General features: G+C 36.9%; 1 protein-coding gene across 1 annotated transcript in view; it reads left to right on the top strand.

Moving 5' to 3' along the window:
- The first annotated feature begins 3205 nt into the window (after positions 1–3205).
- Positions 3206–16343, top strand: part of stmn2b (stathmin 2b) — a 56721-nt gene continuing 43583 nt past the window's right edge. The window contains exon 1 of the mRNA XM_072571336.1: positions 3206–3381. Coding sequence (XP_072427437.1) covers positions 3363–3381 — 19 coding nt within the window. The 5' untranslated portion in view covers positions 3206–3362. The remainder of the gene's footprint in view (positions 3382–16343) is intronic.

Here is a 16343-nt window from a genome sequence, read left to right as displayed (position 1 = left end):
GACCCAGACACACAAAACTTCATTAACAGAGTCATCTTCTCAGCCATTGGGAATACCATACTTTTCCTGCTTTGAGGTTGCACATGTAGCTGCAACATTCAGAAGACTTCAGTGAGAACATTCTTGTTGAAGCGTAAGTGGCTCCCAGGTTCTTCTTTCTTGAGGATCAGCTTGGAAGAATTGTTGCCTGGATTTATATCATTCATCTTTCTTTCCTTCCTTCCTTCGCTCTCTCTCTCTGTCTTCCAGTTGTCTGTCCTGCTTTGCACGCTCTCTCTTTATTCTCTAAAGTAGGCTGTATTTACAAGGTTAATGCCTATTGGTGCATCTATGTCTGGGAGCGACTGATTCCTGCAGAATTTCAAGTTGGCAAAAAAAATCCTCTGCATCTTTCACATTACTCTGTGGAAAATTTTAAGCCATATACAAAAATATGCAAAGCAAGAAACATTTTGTTTAATCAAAGCAACAATGTGAAATTAATCAGCAACAAGCCTGCAAGCAGTTGATGATCTTTTTAAATGGTGATGGGTGGGAGTGGGGTGGGGGCGAGGTTTCTTCCTATCTACTGAATTAACGTTCAGCTGTGTTACCGTAAGAAAGTATTTAGTGGAGATTGAGTTCCAACATGGTACCACTGGAGTCAGCGCAGCATACTGTCTACCATCATGATTTGCCGGCTCTGCATATTTGTCAAATCACACAAGCTAACACCGTCACCACTATGCTCTCCGGCATTATATGTGATACGTGCACGGTATTTTTTTTACTTCTATAAGGGTAATCATAGCACCCAACAGCAATGAGAAATGAAACTGCAATTTCACAATACTTGAAATGTACAGTGGTACAATTAACTGCTCATTTAATACAAAGAAAACCAGTTCAACTTATATCCAACATTTCCTGATGAGGGCCACACCCAAACATTCCGTTTACTAGTCTTTGCTTCAAATTTAGCAAATTTGCATCTTTTTTCCCCAGTTGTCAAAAACAACTAACAATCATCTTTTTTTTTCTGAATTAAGATGTATGAGTCTTGCTGTAAATTACATTAGAATATTACATTATGCCTTGGTGAAGACAATTCGTAGATTTAATCCTCACTATTTGGGAAAACAATAAATACTTTATTCATCAATCATAATATGCTACATTTCATATGTCTAGTGAAATATGTTTCAATTTTACTATCAGTTTAATTACCAATTCAAATATTAGCCCAATTATAAATGACTTAACAAGTCAGCCCTGAAAGAAATCTTAAATGGAAGCTAAATTAATTCAATACAATAGTGATTACATTTTGTTAGACAAGCAGACAATGGGTTAGAGAGCCAAAAAGTGCAACACCCGTTGGTTTAGTGAAAGTTATTGTCACAAATGTATCAATGCAAACAGATTTATTTTGTATGAATATAATGTACATCCAATGTTGCAAAATAATTTAGTTTTTGCATTTATTTCAAATTTTAAGGACCATGATTAATTGCTGAGGCAAGCTTTATGCTTTGACAGACGGGAAATAATCTTCTATGCCAGAACTATGGATCATGAAACCCGTAAGGCACAGATTCACGGACACCTCAGAAACACACAGCAGCATATAGTGCTCCTAGTCAGGACTGCAATCCCTGTACTCCACCCACAAACATCAGCACTGCAGCTAAAACCCCATTTTTTTTACTCTTAGCACTGCCTGTCATCTCTGCTAGTGCCATAATTAACTGGGACATGTTTCATATAGCTTTTCTCTGAAATACTAATTGTCATGTCAATTTTAGTAATAGTGTCTAGTATCTGTAACATATCTAGAACGAGTTCTTCTTAAATGCTTTAGCGCAATAACAAGACATCTAAAACTAATCTTCAGTGTAGCTAGCTTTGAGTAGGCAGATGCTAGAATTGTGACAAAAGTGAGGACTGATCTAAACGATGCTAGAATTGTGACATCTTTTTACATTCGGACAGATGTGTTAAGAAATAAATGCAGCCCAATATTCAAGCCCATTAAGGTAGCATTTATCTTTCATAAATATGTATGGAATTTCCCGACTCGAGTTCGGATTGTTTCTGGTTGGATTGGAAGAATGATATTTACTGGTTTTATGCAGTGTCAATTACAATAGAGAGTCAAGTGGACTTTGAATAATCATATTCAACAGTGCTCATTGTGGAAATGAAAGCAGCTTTTATAGTAAGGAAAGCAAACAACTTTGTTGTAGTGACGGCAGTGGTGGTGATGGTGAGTTCAGTCACCCTGCAAGATTTTTGGACACACTTATAAAACCAGGGCTAAATAAATTATACGCGCTGCCTACAATAGGTAAGACCTCAGTCAGAAGATCAGTGCATGCTTTTCACCATGTTATGGAAATGCAGCTGCAAAACAAAAAGCTGGCTGCAGTTTTAAACCCTTTGCTTCATTAATAGGAAAAGCTAGAAACAGTGAAACAAATGAGCAGAAACTAAGGGGAAGTGTCTCCACGTACTGTTGCCAATCGTTACAGCACAACACTGCTGTTGAGAATTTGCCGTGAATTTCCATTTTCCACCTGCCAGAACCCTGGAGGCTTGCTTGATCATTTCTCTGTGCTTTCAGTGTGTTGACGCCACCTTCTTTTTAATGATAAAAGTACATTAGCTGAATGAAAGCCTTACTTCAAGCATATTTCAACACTGCCAGTTAACCCCCAAAACCCAGGGCATTTGTTACAACTAAAGACTACATAGCAACTGTGGCTGTACTCACAATGGATTCATTGAAACTCGAAGTGTTTCTTTGGAGTTTGCTTTCAGGCAGAATTTAATGGTTGTAAGTCAGGGCGCGGCTGTCGCTCCCCCTCACTCTTAAGTGCTGGAACATTGTAGCAAATGTATTGAAAACATCCCATTTTCAACAATTGCAGTTCAGCACCACGGACAGCGCCTAATGCCCGCGCAAGAAAAGCACTCAGAAGAATTTTCAGCTATTATAAAATATACTGCTTCCAAAACATCAATTATTGATAACAGACATTGAACATCTTGCATGGAATGTGCCACTGGAAAAGGAGGGGGGGGGGGTGGCTCAATATTTATTAGCATTTTTAAACTGCATACTGGCACTTTGTGCTTTAGCATCATTGGTGGATCAATATTTAATACCTGGAGATCCAGAGAATACACCAGTCATGTCAAGGGATCTCTTCAGCCAATCTGCTTTGCTTGGCAGATGATTATTATTCATAGAAGTCAGCCTGTATTCTTTCCCTTCCAGAGCTCCACACTGCTGACTCAGTGCCTTATTCAGTCATCTCTCTCTACGCTGCTGTAGCTGGACCCTTTTCCCTCCCAGCTTCTGAGTATTTGCATCCTCCACCATGTCTAAAACAGCAATCGGTAAGAATTCCTTACTTTTCATAATACCCGTCTTCTTTTTTCTCTCAGCGGAAAATTTAGTGTCTTCACCTATATAGGTTTTTTTTTCTTTTTTTTAAAAAAACAAATCTGTTTTGGATGGGCTTATTTCTAAAAAAAAGAAACTCATGTAATTGACTAATTCTGCTAATCGCTAAATGAAAAGTCAATTTGCAGCATTTCCTCAAACATATCTGTTCTGTAGTAAAGTGCTTTCCAAAATGTCCAGACATGAGAGCAGCACCTTGAAAATTATTGACATGAGCTTTAATATTCGTAATTTGTTGTAATTGTAGATGAAAAATACTGTCATGGTTAAAAAAAAGAGAAACCTTAAAGTTTTAAAGGCTCGATTAGATGTAAAACATCAGTGTAACAAAAGATAGGAACTTGGTGCAACGTTTGCTTTGTTATTCTGAGATTGGTTTATATTTTATTCCTTAATGGGTGTAAAATCCTTAACATCTTCTGAGAATAAAGGTACATTTGGGTATTTTGCGGTGGTGTTCTTGCTACGTTTTTTTTGACAGAACACAACACAATGCAGGCAGACCCCACCCATGTGGCTTTTCTTTCAGCATTGAGTTACCATTTAAAATGTATCAGTTTTGATTTTACTTGGATGAAATTCCAGTGGGAGATATGAAGATCAATATTGTAGAAATTGCAGATATTACAAAAATAAAAATAATGAAACCTTAACAGTATTAAATGTGTCAGATCAATATAGATGAACAAGTGTCTGCAAAATTACAGTCCACAATTTAATAAGTGAAAAATTGTATTAAAATCAAAAGTCAAACTATTCAAATGCTGCAGTATTTTGTTATTCACACTTAACAATGGCTTAGAACTCAAAGAAGGAATTATGCAGCAAGACATTGTGTCAGAAAACTACCAGATGCTAATTAGAAGGTTCTGTCCTATTATTAAGTATTACCATCTGGGATTTTCAACAATATGAGCACATCGCTGAAATTGGTTCTCTCTTTAGAGACAGATGTCTCCATTTAGGCTTGTTCAGTGGATGAGGAAAAGAGGAAATCTGTATGTAAATTACATGTGCAGTCAATGGCAAAGAACAAGGTGGGAAGGGTGGGGTGCTTAATCTGAGATGGAGCTGTATGCAAACACATTGAGACTAAACTCTGGGAGAGCAGCCAGCCCTGCAGTGCCTACAACAATGATCCCTCCCCACTGCACCAATCTAGTAATCAGTATTGATAATTTGTAGTTGTGAGAGACTGATCACTGCAGAAAGCCCTATCAAGAATGCTGTTGCCATGGAAAGCTTTTCGATTGATTAATAAGCAGTTCATGTGTGGCAAACTGCAGTTTTGGCAAAAGACAAGGCTGCTGTGAGCAGTAGCTGAAGAAGGCCATCAATGCAAACCAAAGTTCAAAGCAACAGAAATACCAGACATGCTTTATATTTGGATAGCCAAAACAAGTCTCAGGTGCTGTCTAGGATTAAAGCAATTGCACGGTTGCATAACCACATCATCATTTTGTTTACATTATCATGTTGGGTACAATTAGACAGGAATTACTCCAATTTCCCTTAATGCAATACCTTTGACTCAGTTGTTCCTTAAGAATATTTGTATTATTCAGCTTTAATGTTGCCAACTCATTTGTTGAATGGAACTGCAGTTATTGTGAAGATTTTATTTTCTAGAAAAGTAGCTAATTCTATCCTGCCACTTTATTATAATTTTTTATAGTTTAATCCCAGAATAAATATAAAAATTCAAAATGACTGTTATTGTAATCTTATCAAATTAATATCAAGTACAGATAAAAATATAAGACTTTATAGTAAATTGGTTCCTGAAATGGAATCAAAGAATATATACTATTAACATAACTGTATATAAAATGCCATTTATACAATATCATATATACCTTTAATAGTTTATTTACTTTGTCTTGCAAACCATAAACCATCTAAGCTTTCTCAGTTAACCAAAAATAATCTTGGTTATTGACTTAGCAAAAATCACTGCCCATGTTATTCCATGACCATCCACCAGACAGTGCTAGTCATGATAAGCAGTACAGACTCAATTAACCCTCCCCTCATTCAAGAGAGGACACCATGTGTCCATATGGTGCTCTTTCTTTGTACTGCCTGGTTGGAAAAAGCAATTTCAAATAATAGACATCTCTTGGATTAAAACCTACAAATTGTAGTTGCATGTGAATTACTGAACCACTGTATATTGGAATCTACTTCTGAAAAAATCTCTTCAAGGAAGTTTCTATCCAAATTCATGCCCATTTGACATTTTCCTTTTATTCTGTATGACCTTGAACAGAGGTTGTTTTGTTTAAGCACACAAATAAAATCTGACCTTTTAATTGCAATTTGATTCTCACCATTTAAATCCCCATTTTCTTTATTATCAAAATATTATCAACACATTCATTGATGTTTACTCAAAACAAAATTAATATTGGGGTAATTTATTTTAGTTATTTGCATTTCATGAATACTAATATTTCAGGGAGAGATTGGATTCCATTTGCATTGCTCTCATTTCAATGAGGTTAATTTTTGTAGCTCGAAAGAAAACAGAATGAACTTGATCAGAAATATTTCCCCAGAAATCCCTTTCTTTGTTGAAACTTTATTTCATAAGAAATAAAAGCATGAGATTACTTTATGAGGTAACATACAGAACTGTCATTGATTAGTAATTGTCTAAACACATTAGCTAGTGTAAAAATTAGTCTTTGAGAACTATCTATAGTTTGCCACTGATTGATCATTGCTCTTGATATATTATTGCTTGGGTATTAATATGTTCTGAAATATAGAAACATGTATTGTATCTGTAGATCTGTAAGTCGCCAATATACTTCCCTTCCAATATGGCTGGCTCATCACTACCCTCGGGGGATAAGCAAGACAGCCAATAGCACCAAACCTCTATAGGTTATTCCACTATTTTCAGAAAAACAATGGATTAGCAAAGCTGTTAGCCTTGCCAACAATGTCCAAATCCTGAGCATGAATTTAAAATAAGCCTTCCACATTCTTTCAAACCAAACCTTGTCTCGAACTTCCTCTGTTCTTGTACATTTTGCCATAAAACTACTGCTCAGTAGCAGCAATGAATATATAATTGTGAATTCTTCCTTTGATGACTTCATGAATAAAAGCATTGCTGAAATTATTATTATGATCATATTTAGAACTATGTTAGTAACTGATAGAGATACAATTCTGTTGTAAGGCACTTTGTAAGTAAACAATATACATAGGAAACAATAGGTCTCGTTGCTTTGAATAATGCAAAAGTCACTCAATTGGGTGGAATGTCCAGTCATGTGCAGCATCAAGAAAAATTAAATATTTAAGAGAATATTTCTGGCTTCATGAAAGCAAGTTCTAATTTATTTGATGTTCTCCATGAAAATAATTCTGTCACAAATTTCACCAAAGGAAATTATAGACAGGAGGTAAAGTATTGATGTATTGAAGATAATATAATAACAATAAAATAAATTTCTTGATTTATAAATACAAAGCAATAAGAACTACATATATTGAGAACAAAAGCAAAATACTGTAGGTGCTGGAAATCTGCAATAAAAACAAACATAATGAAAATATTCAGGGAGTCAGGCAGCAACTGTGAAGAAAGAATGTTTCACTTTTAATCAGAATTGAAGGTGTTGGAATAGCAAAACTTTAGTTGACCTCAAGTAGGAACAGTACAATTAAGAAATAACGGGCATGTGAGGTGGGGGTGAATGGGAAAGGAGTTAGGGCTGGTTTTTGTGGGTATCACTGAAGCAATAGATGATTTTTTGAAGTAGGAAACAATGTAATAAGACAGATAACTTTGAAAGCAATCTCTGATGTGTGGCAAGAGGAGGCTAAGTGCTCTGCAAAAATAATAATAGTGTAAGACAGGAGAGAATACTCAGTTGGTTAGATTGCCACAAACAGAATAAGCTGAATGGGATGACAAAGGCAGTTGCTGTAATGTTCTAGAGGTCATTATAGATGGGAATGGTAATTTTGAAATCAATACGCTGAGGAATGAGAGACCAGTGGAGCTTAGCCAGGGCAATCAGTAATTGGCATTGGTGATGGGGAGGTCAACAGCAAAAGTCTACATGAATTGAAGTTTATACAGGTTAAAGCTCAGCAAATTGGCAGCAAAAAATTGAAAAAGGCAAAACTAGTGGTAATAATGGCGCAACTGAGGGGTTCGGCATCAATGGAGGTGCAGAAAGGAAGGAAACAAAAACAGCTGACATTGAACAGGATAAAAAGGTAAAAACAATGACTGCAGATGCTGGAAACCAGATTCTGGATTAGAGTGGTGCTGGAAAAGCACAGCAGTTCAGGCAGCATCCGAGGAGCAGGAAAATCGATGTTTCGGGCAAAAGCCCTTCATCAGGAATACAGGCAGAGTGCCTGAAGGTGGAGAGAGGTTGGAACAGGATACTACATAATTGAGTTTGAGCTAGCTTTCAGGAGAGTGACTATGATCAGGGGCTGTAAGAGCACTGGATATCTTAAAAAAAGATTGCTTCCAGTTCACCAAGTTACAGAAATATAGTCTATACTTAATTACGCATAAATATGCATTTTAACCAGTGCATTAAAGTAAGGGAGTTGTCAATCCCTTCATAACCCTTCATAATTTAGAAGTTCTAGCTGGAGCTTGCCTGGACATTGAGATTTTAGGCTAATTTCTGACTATATATTCATGCTACTGAATATATTCATGCAAGCATTGCAAAAATTATTTGTTTGGGTTGAATTCCATTTTGTATAAAATACTGAAGGTTCTATTCTGCTAATGACATTGTGGGAGGATAGACTATGAATATCATTCAGTCTGGAGTGGAACTTTGAGGTCACATGAATGGCATTCTATGCATACCAAGTGCTTACATGCAGGAATGACTCAGAGAAACTAATAACTGAATGTATTTAATTTACAATTGCCTGGCAATCCAATAGACATAACCTCTTTTCCAAACTTTGACAACAAAATAAAGATAATTGTAGCAACATTAAAAACTGAAATTTTAGGCAAATCTTTCAGCTTAAGGCTTAATTCTGTGATATGCCATTCTGTGTGAAAGGAGATGCTCACGGAAAATATATTCCAGGAACTTTCAGGTCATCTATCTGTGATTGCCACCCATCCCCATCCTGTCCCATGAAAACTGAGCAAAACCCCTAGTAAAACGCAAGTTATCACAATTATCAGGAAATTCACTGATACTTTGTATGTTAGAGCTAACATAGTCATAATCATTTTGATACAAATGTGAATTCTAATTTGTTTTATAGTAAAAAAAGAGTTGGGGATGTTTCCTTTATATTTAAAAAGACATGTAACTCTGTTTACATCTATTTGAGACTTTCATTTACTTTGTTATTAAAATTATTTTGTTAAAATATAACCTGATGTTATAGCTTGCTGTGTAATCATTGCACAGTTTAGTTCAATATCATAGTGTTCAGAAAGGTCTATGTACCAAACCCTGGTCTGTGCTGTGATAACAGTATCTCAACCAATAATGACAGCAAGATTACTATGGTTAGTTTGTTGTTAGTGTTAGGTTATGTTTCCAAGTTTCCTGCTAGCAATCTCAGGTATGAGATTTTCTTGGAGTCTGTAGAAACCTGAGATTAATCTCCTGAAAACTGCTGCAAAAATCAAGGTGAGAATGATAGAGGCACTTAAAAATGTTGTTTTGTTTTTCATTTTCACCAAAAGTTTGATTATAAATGAGGGACAATAAAGGCTAACAGCCATGAATTAGATCAAGGTAACAAAGTGGCTGCTTTCTAATTGGCATAATAAAATGGTGAGGCACTTGGAAGAAATCATGTGTTCAAACCTCTTAGATGATATCTAAAAGGAATTGACAACCCTATTGTGATCACCTGTTGGAAAATGCATATACGTGAGCAATTAGTAGGGAGTTTGGCTATGAAACTCTGTCCATGGTCGCAAAGCATGCTGAGGCTCTAACATAAAGAGTGGTGGGCTCCTGAACTCAACCAGTGGAGAAACAACGAGCATGGATCACTACCTTCTGTGTCACTGGGTCAAAATCCTGAAACTCCCCCACTACCCGATGCTATTGTGGGGTCTACGTACACCATATGGACTGCAGTTGTTCAAGAAGCCAGCTCGCAACCATCTTCTCAAGGAAACCTGGGAATGGACAGTAAAAGTTGGTTCAGCCAATGAAGCTCACAAACCACGAATCAATGTGAAGAGAAAGGGAGGAATTTTTTTTAAGAAGGATAAAATGATTGTTTTTTTAATGTGTCTAATGCTGTAGATTTTTCTTTAATTGTAGCTTTTATTTTATCTATTTGGAGTTAAGTACAAAGGAGCAGGCTTGTGGAACAGCAAGTCACTGCTTAAACGTTCTGTGTCTCAGGGTGCCAGGATTCAGCCTTGCACCTGCAATTTCCCCATGAGGTAAGTTCACAGATTACACTTGTACAAAACATCACATTCAGGGGAAAAGAAAATGGAAAAGTAAAGTCAATTCCCCAGAGTGTCCCTGAAGCAACAGATTACCCTGTAGTGCTGCTAAGCCTTAACAACTGCAATATTTTCCATTATAACCTCCCCTCCCGCACCACCGTTTTGATTCAAAATAGTTCTGTTGCAAAGAAAACCTTGAACAGGAAAGAAAATCCTTTTTGCCACTTGACAAAAAGGTTTTGAAGAGCTTTGTCAACTCCAAATCTGCTACAATATGTGAAATCGACGATTTGAAAGCTGAAACAGTCTAAGTGTTCACAAAAAGGAAAATAGTCTGAGTGAAAACACTGTGGTAATTAACAACTATCATTTCACTGTGTCAATCATATTGCTGCAGTTTATTAGGTTTCATAGTGATAGTTTCCTGATTTTCTAATGCTTTCCACCTAACAAAAATAGTGGGTTGCTATACAGTGACCTTTGCTGATAGCTAAGTAATGGTGTCTCATTTTACACTCATTATCTGATACTTTCAAGAGAAGAAAAATCAATAAATATGCATGACTTAATGACTTTAGAAAGGAAAATTGATGGCCCTCAATATTGACTACATCTATCAGAAATCCTGACCGAAATCTTATGACATTGAGGACCATCATGGCCCAACTATAACAGATCCTGTTTCAAAGTAAGGCCACTGACAAAATGATCATTGCAAATGCAAAGAATTAATTATTACCACGGAGAAAAAAAATGTATAAATTTCAGCAAGTTGTTCTGGAGCTCTCCCACAGCTTTGGTTTTGAATCCTGTTTAGGTTTGGTTATATTCTTAGAAAGCACAGATTCCTTGTTGGAATGGAAAACATTAATTACTACACAAGTGTTTTTTATAGCTCGAAACGTTTAATGTTTTATATTTGCAACTTGTTATTTGTATGTTTATTATTATCCAATTTATGCCATAAACTCCTTTTTTTCTACACAATACGTTAAAAATTTTAGGTATGTTTATGGAGACTTTCTTATAATTTCGAACCTATTCAGCAGTCATATCATGCTCTTCTAATCTATTGAACTCCTTTGTTTCAGTAGAAATCTCAGTCAGTCATGGTGAGAATATTACTCTTAAATACTTTCACATTAAAGCCTGTGCTATAGTCAGTAAATATTATGATAATGTTGATTATTCAAGTATGAGCATCAAAAAGGGATTTGTCTTTGGAAGTAGTCTATTTTATCTCATAACTAAAAGTACACTGAAATATTCATCGTATTAAATTATAAAACACTACAGCTACATGAACCACGTAATGTTCCTGTCTTGATTATAAATTAGATTAGATAATGTTATGGTCATTTCATGCAAATTCCATCTCCAATCTGTTCTCTCCTTTCTGAAGACAACCATATACATCTTTTCTGTAGACTGCCATCAGCATCTATCCCAAAACTGCTATTTTTTATCATTCTTACAGGACATCTCATGACTATCATTTCTGGAACTTAACACCTTTGTCATTGTTGATGCTGTCATTATTATCTTTCCCAAGACCCTCATCACTGTCCTTACTGAGGGTGTTTATTTATACTGCCTGGGGTTGCCATTTCTAACTTTTCTGAAACTATCATCACTATTCTTCAGTTCACTACCACAGTTTCCTTAGAAAATTCTTATTCTACATGCACGTCTGATGCAATGAGTCTAAAAAAAAGCTTCAAATATTAGCAGTCATTCAAAATTAGCATCTGATAATTTTTAAGGCCTCTAATCACCCGCCAACAATTCCATTTAAATTGATATGCTCAAAAGAAGGAAACAGTTCTTTATTTTAATATTTGCTAATCTACTTGTTCAGAAAAGTTATTGCACACCTCTGGAGCAGGTGGGAATTGAAGGTAGGTCTGCTGGTTCAGAGGTATTGACACTACAACTGTGCCAAGATAGCCTCATAGTTTTTTTTATAAGAAAGGGCTCACACACACCTGATTTTTTTTCCCATCACCAAATCACCCATAGTATCTTTTAAACTAAATGATTAATTTACATACATATCTGTTAAGGACAGTACAAACCATCAAAGGTTAAGGAAAGAGCTAAATCAAGCAGTTATTTTAAATTTAACTTATCCTTCTAATCAACCTATTCAGAGATGTAACTATACACCTCTAGAGCAGATGGGAATTTAAATCAGGTCTCCCAGACCAGTGGCAGGGACACTACCTCTATGCTACAAGAGGGCCCTTATAGTTTGTTTTAATGTTACTTCTTATGTGTTAAACCATTTGTAAGTCATTCACATGTAGTGATCTACTTTGAAGTGAAGCTATGATTGCTATTTGGACAAATGCAGCAGCTTTTAACACATGGATATGAAAACATTATTGCTTATGTTATGAATAAAAAAAGTTAATATGAATCTGAGCCTCTCAACTCTTTCTTTTCTGTCAGAGGCCATTCTTTTCCAATTTCTTTTCCTCTGAATTTCCAAAGAAAATTTTGTGGTTCCAACTGACCATGTTCTGAATTGACTTTGAATATTTGGGACTAGATTTTACAGCCTCCACTGAAGAGGACATGGAAAATAAATTGAGCAGTCAACCCGTAGACTCAGCACTATTCCTTTCCCCTACCATATCCTGCCTCACCTCCAATCTGTCCCCACATTACAGCAAGTTGAATAAAGTGTCAGGCAGCCAATCTGCCTTGAATCCTATTGAGGCTGTTAACTGTCCAATTGGTGGCCATTTATGGGTTTCCTTCTGCCTCTGACATGCCACTGAGGAAGGGAGAAGAAGCATGAACAGCCCAGCATGGTTCTGGTTTCCCCAGCTGAGGGTAGTGATGGTGGGAAAGGAGTGGGTTACCTTATTTGGGCTTCACTATGCTCCAAGATGGTAAACGCACTTTGTGCTTCTCCCCAGGCTCTAAAGCCTGACGTTCTGTCCCCTTGCCTGCCTTGCTGGAGTCTGTAAACTATGCCTGATCAAAATGTTTAGACTTTATTTGCAGTCCAGGAGACATCTTCCTTCCAGAGCACTGCCTACAGTGCCAGCAGTGGCCACTACTGTCTCCTGGCACTGTTGTGTTAACAGAGCTGCTAGCCAATGTGACCCTATAAATGTATATAAAATTATGAGGGGCATAGATAAAGTGAAGAGCCAAGGTCTTTTCCCGAGGAAAAGTTCAAAACTAGGTGATAGAAGAAAGATTTAAAAGGGACCTGAGGGGACAATGTTTTCACACAGAGAGTGCTTCATATGTGAAATGAACTGCCCAAGGAAGTGGTAGATGCAGATAAATTGTGGTATTTAAAAGACATTTGCATAGGTCCATGAATAGTAAAGGTTTGGAAAGGTATAGGTCAAAGGCAGGCAAGTGGAAATAGTTTATTTTCGGAAACTTGGTCAACATGGATGAGTTGAATGGAAGGATCTGTTACTGTGCTATATGATTCTATGACTCTATAACTCAAATGCAAGGCTATCCATTCTTGAGGGGAAGCCCCACTCATTGAATTAAAGCCAATCGCTGCCAATGTCTGTGGGAAAGTCAGGTTTAAAGTCAGCATGATGCCACCAACCTTTTCACCAAAGGAGGGGAAAAGGATACATCATCCCAAAGTATTCACCACTTGAAAATTTACACATATTTGCTTAAAAAACTCAGCACGTTGCAGTTTGAGTTGAGAGTGTGGTGCTGGAAAAGCACAGCGGGTCAGGCAGCATCTGAGGAGCCGGAGAATTGACATTTCAGGCAAAAGCCCTTCATCAAGATTCTCCTGCTCCCCGGATGCTGCTTGACCTGCTGTGCTTTTCCAGCACCACACTCTCGACTCTGATCTCCAGCATCTGCAGTGCTCACTTTCGCCTAGTTCAGTTTATGATCCTACTCGAAATGAGATTGCCTTTGCATAGAATATAAATCTTCAACAATAAAAATTGTTATACCAGCAAAATAAAAATCTTATGGCCCACTTGTAAAGGGAAAACCAACTAGTATAAAGCAAGGAACAAAGGATAACAGGATACCTTTCAAATTTTGATCAGAAAAGATTTAAACAATGTTACATTTTCAATATGAAATTATGATAATAATTTAAATGCAGCATTGCGTAACTTTTCCAAAAAAGAGAATAAATATTGTGTCTTAATTGTTCCACTCTTACCCATCTTCATTCATTTTATGTTCATTAGAAAATTATCTTGCAATAGGCTTATTGTCTTAAAGACATTTATAGCTATTTTGCCTCTTACTGAATCAAATGGCAGCGATTGAGCTAACCTATCCATTTTAAGCCAAAGAATGACTTTTTCAATCTCTACATAATGATATTGCACCTAAATAAATAATTGTTTTGTTCCAAAAGCTCACACTGTGAAGGTTTATTGCTTTCTGTGACAATCTATATACTCTGAAAAATCTATAATGGCCTTTACAAAATTTACAAACAGTTCAGAGAAGGATTTCAATTGAATTATGTTAAGATTTGTCATGTTAGTGGAAAGTAATCATTGTAAAAACTGGATCTTTGAAATGCAGTGAAAAGATCAGAGATTATTTCATACTGCTGTCAGAAATACAACCATTACTGGTATGTTGTTAAACGCGACATATACACCATGCCATGTTCTCACATATTCACACATTTAAAAATATTTATGGCATTATTTTTAAATCAAGAACTTAAATAACTGCCGTAACTTCTGTTAGTAACCTGTGATAAGAAAAGCAATCACACTAAACATGAAATGCTATAAAATGGATTTGTAACTAATTCAATTATTTTTAACTTTACATCTACCAATTAAATTAACAAGTTAGTTTCAATTTCTCAGCCTGTTCCAAAAATGTTTATAACATTGCTTGAGTCACCATCTATATTGTACATGTTTCTATATGTAACATATCAGGGCTGTTGAGTAACTGTTATCTACATCAACTGATAGTTAATGATCTTCTTCAGAATTTCTCAAACTGTGAGTCATGAGCCCCCCCCCCCCCCCAGAGTCATAAAGTTGTGCAGCATGGAAACAGACCCTTCGGTCCAACTCATCCATGCTGCACAACTTTATGACTCTGCATCTATGATTCTGAGTTTCCTGTCACCCAGCCATTTTTAGTCCATGTTGCTACTGTTTCTTTTATTCCATGAGCTCTAAGTTTGCATTGAATGACACAATATAAATGTGTTTTGGATGTCCATGTACACCACATCAAAAGCATACCCTCATCAAACTTCTCCATTACTTCTTCGAAAAACTCCAAGTTAGCCAAACACAAGCTTTCCCTGAGGAAATCCATGCTGGCTCTCTTTAATTAGCAGATTTGTCCATGTGGCTGTAACTTTTGTCTCCAAATGATTGTTTCAAGAGATTTCTCTACCAATGAAGTGAAACTGACCAGCCTATCATTGTTGGGTTTATCCTTACAAACGTTTTTGAATAAGGGAGTAATATTTGCAATTCTGAAATATGGTGGCACCATTCCGGAGTCAAAGAAAGACTAATAAATTATTGCCAGTAGCTCTAGAATTCCCATCTCACCTGGTCCCTGTGGCTTCTCAACTAAATACCAACAGTGTATCCAATACTTTCTGCATATTAATTTGAACTCTCCGGTGACTGAACTTTTTCACCAGAGCTGTGTAACATCTGTTTCCTAGTTAAAGATAAAAAGTATAAATTTAGTATGCCAGCCATGCCCTCTGCTTCATAGAACATAGAACATAGAAAAATACAGCGCAGTACAGGCCCTTCGGCCCTCAATGTTGCGCCGACCGAAGCCTACCTAACCTACACTAGACCAATAACCTCCATATGCTTATCCAATGCCCACTTGAATGACCATAAAGAGGGAGAGTCCACCACTGATACTGGCAGGGCATTCCATGAACTCACAACCCACTGAGTAAAGAATCTACCCCTAACATCTGTCCTATACCAACCTCCCCTTAATTTAAAGCTGTGTCCCCTAGTAACAGCTGACTCCATACGCGGAAAAAGGTTCTCACTGTCAACTCTATCTAAACCCCTAATCATCTTGCACACCTCTATCAAATCTCCCCTAAACCTTCTCTTCTCCAATGAGAACAGCCCCAAGTGCCTCAGCCTTTCCTCATACGATCTTCCTACCATGCCAGGCAACATCCTGGTAAACCTCCTCTGCACCCGTTCCAGTGCCTCCACATCCTTCCTATAGTATGGCGACCAAAACTGCACACAATACTCCAGATGCAGCCACACCAGAGTCTTATACAACTGCAACATGACCTCAGGACTCCGGAACTCAATTCCTCTACCAATAAAGCCCAGTACGCCTTCTTCACAGCACTATTTACCTGGGTGGCAACTTTCAGAGATCTGTGTACATGGACACCAAGATCCCTCTGCTCATCCACACTACCAAGTAGCCTACCATTAGCCCAGTAATCCATCTTCTTGTTACTCCTACCAAAGTGAATGACTT

This window comes from Chiloscyllium punctatum, chromosome 5 (assembly GCF_047496795.1).
Source record: "Chiloscyllium punctatum isolate Juve2018m chromosome 5, sChiPun1.3, whole genome shotgun sequence".
NCBI classification, from domain to species: domain Eukaryota; kingdom Metazoa; phylum Chordata; class Chondrichthyes; order Orectolobiformes; family Hemiscylliidae; genus Chiloscyllium; species Chiloscyllium punctatum.
The sequence above is the reverse complement of the archived record's forward strand: the minus strand, read 5'-3'. Positions and strand labels throughout refer to the sequence as shown.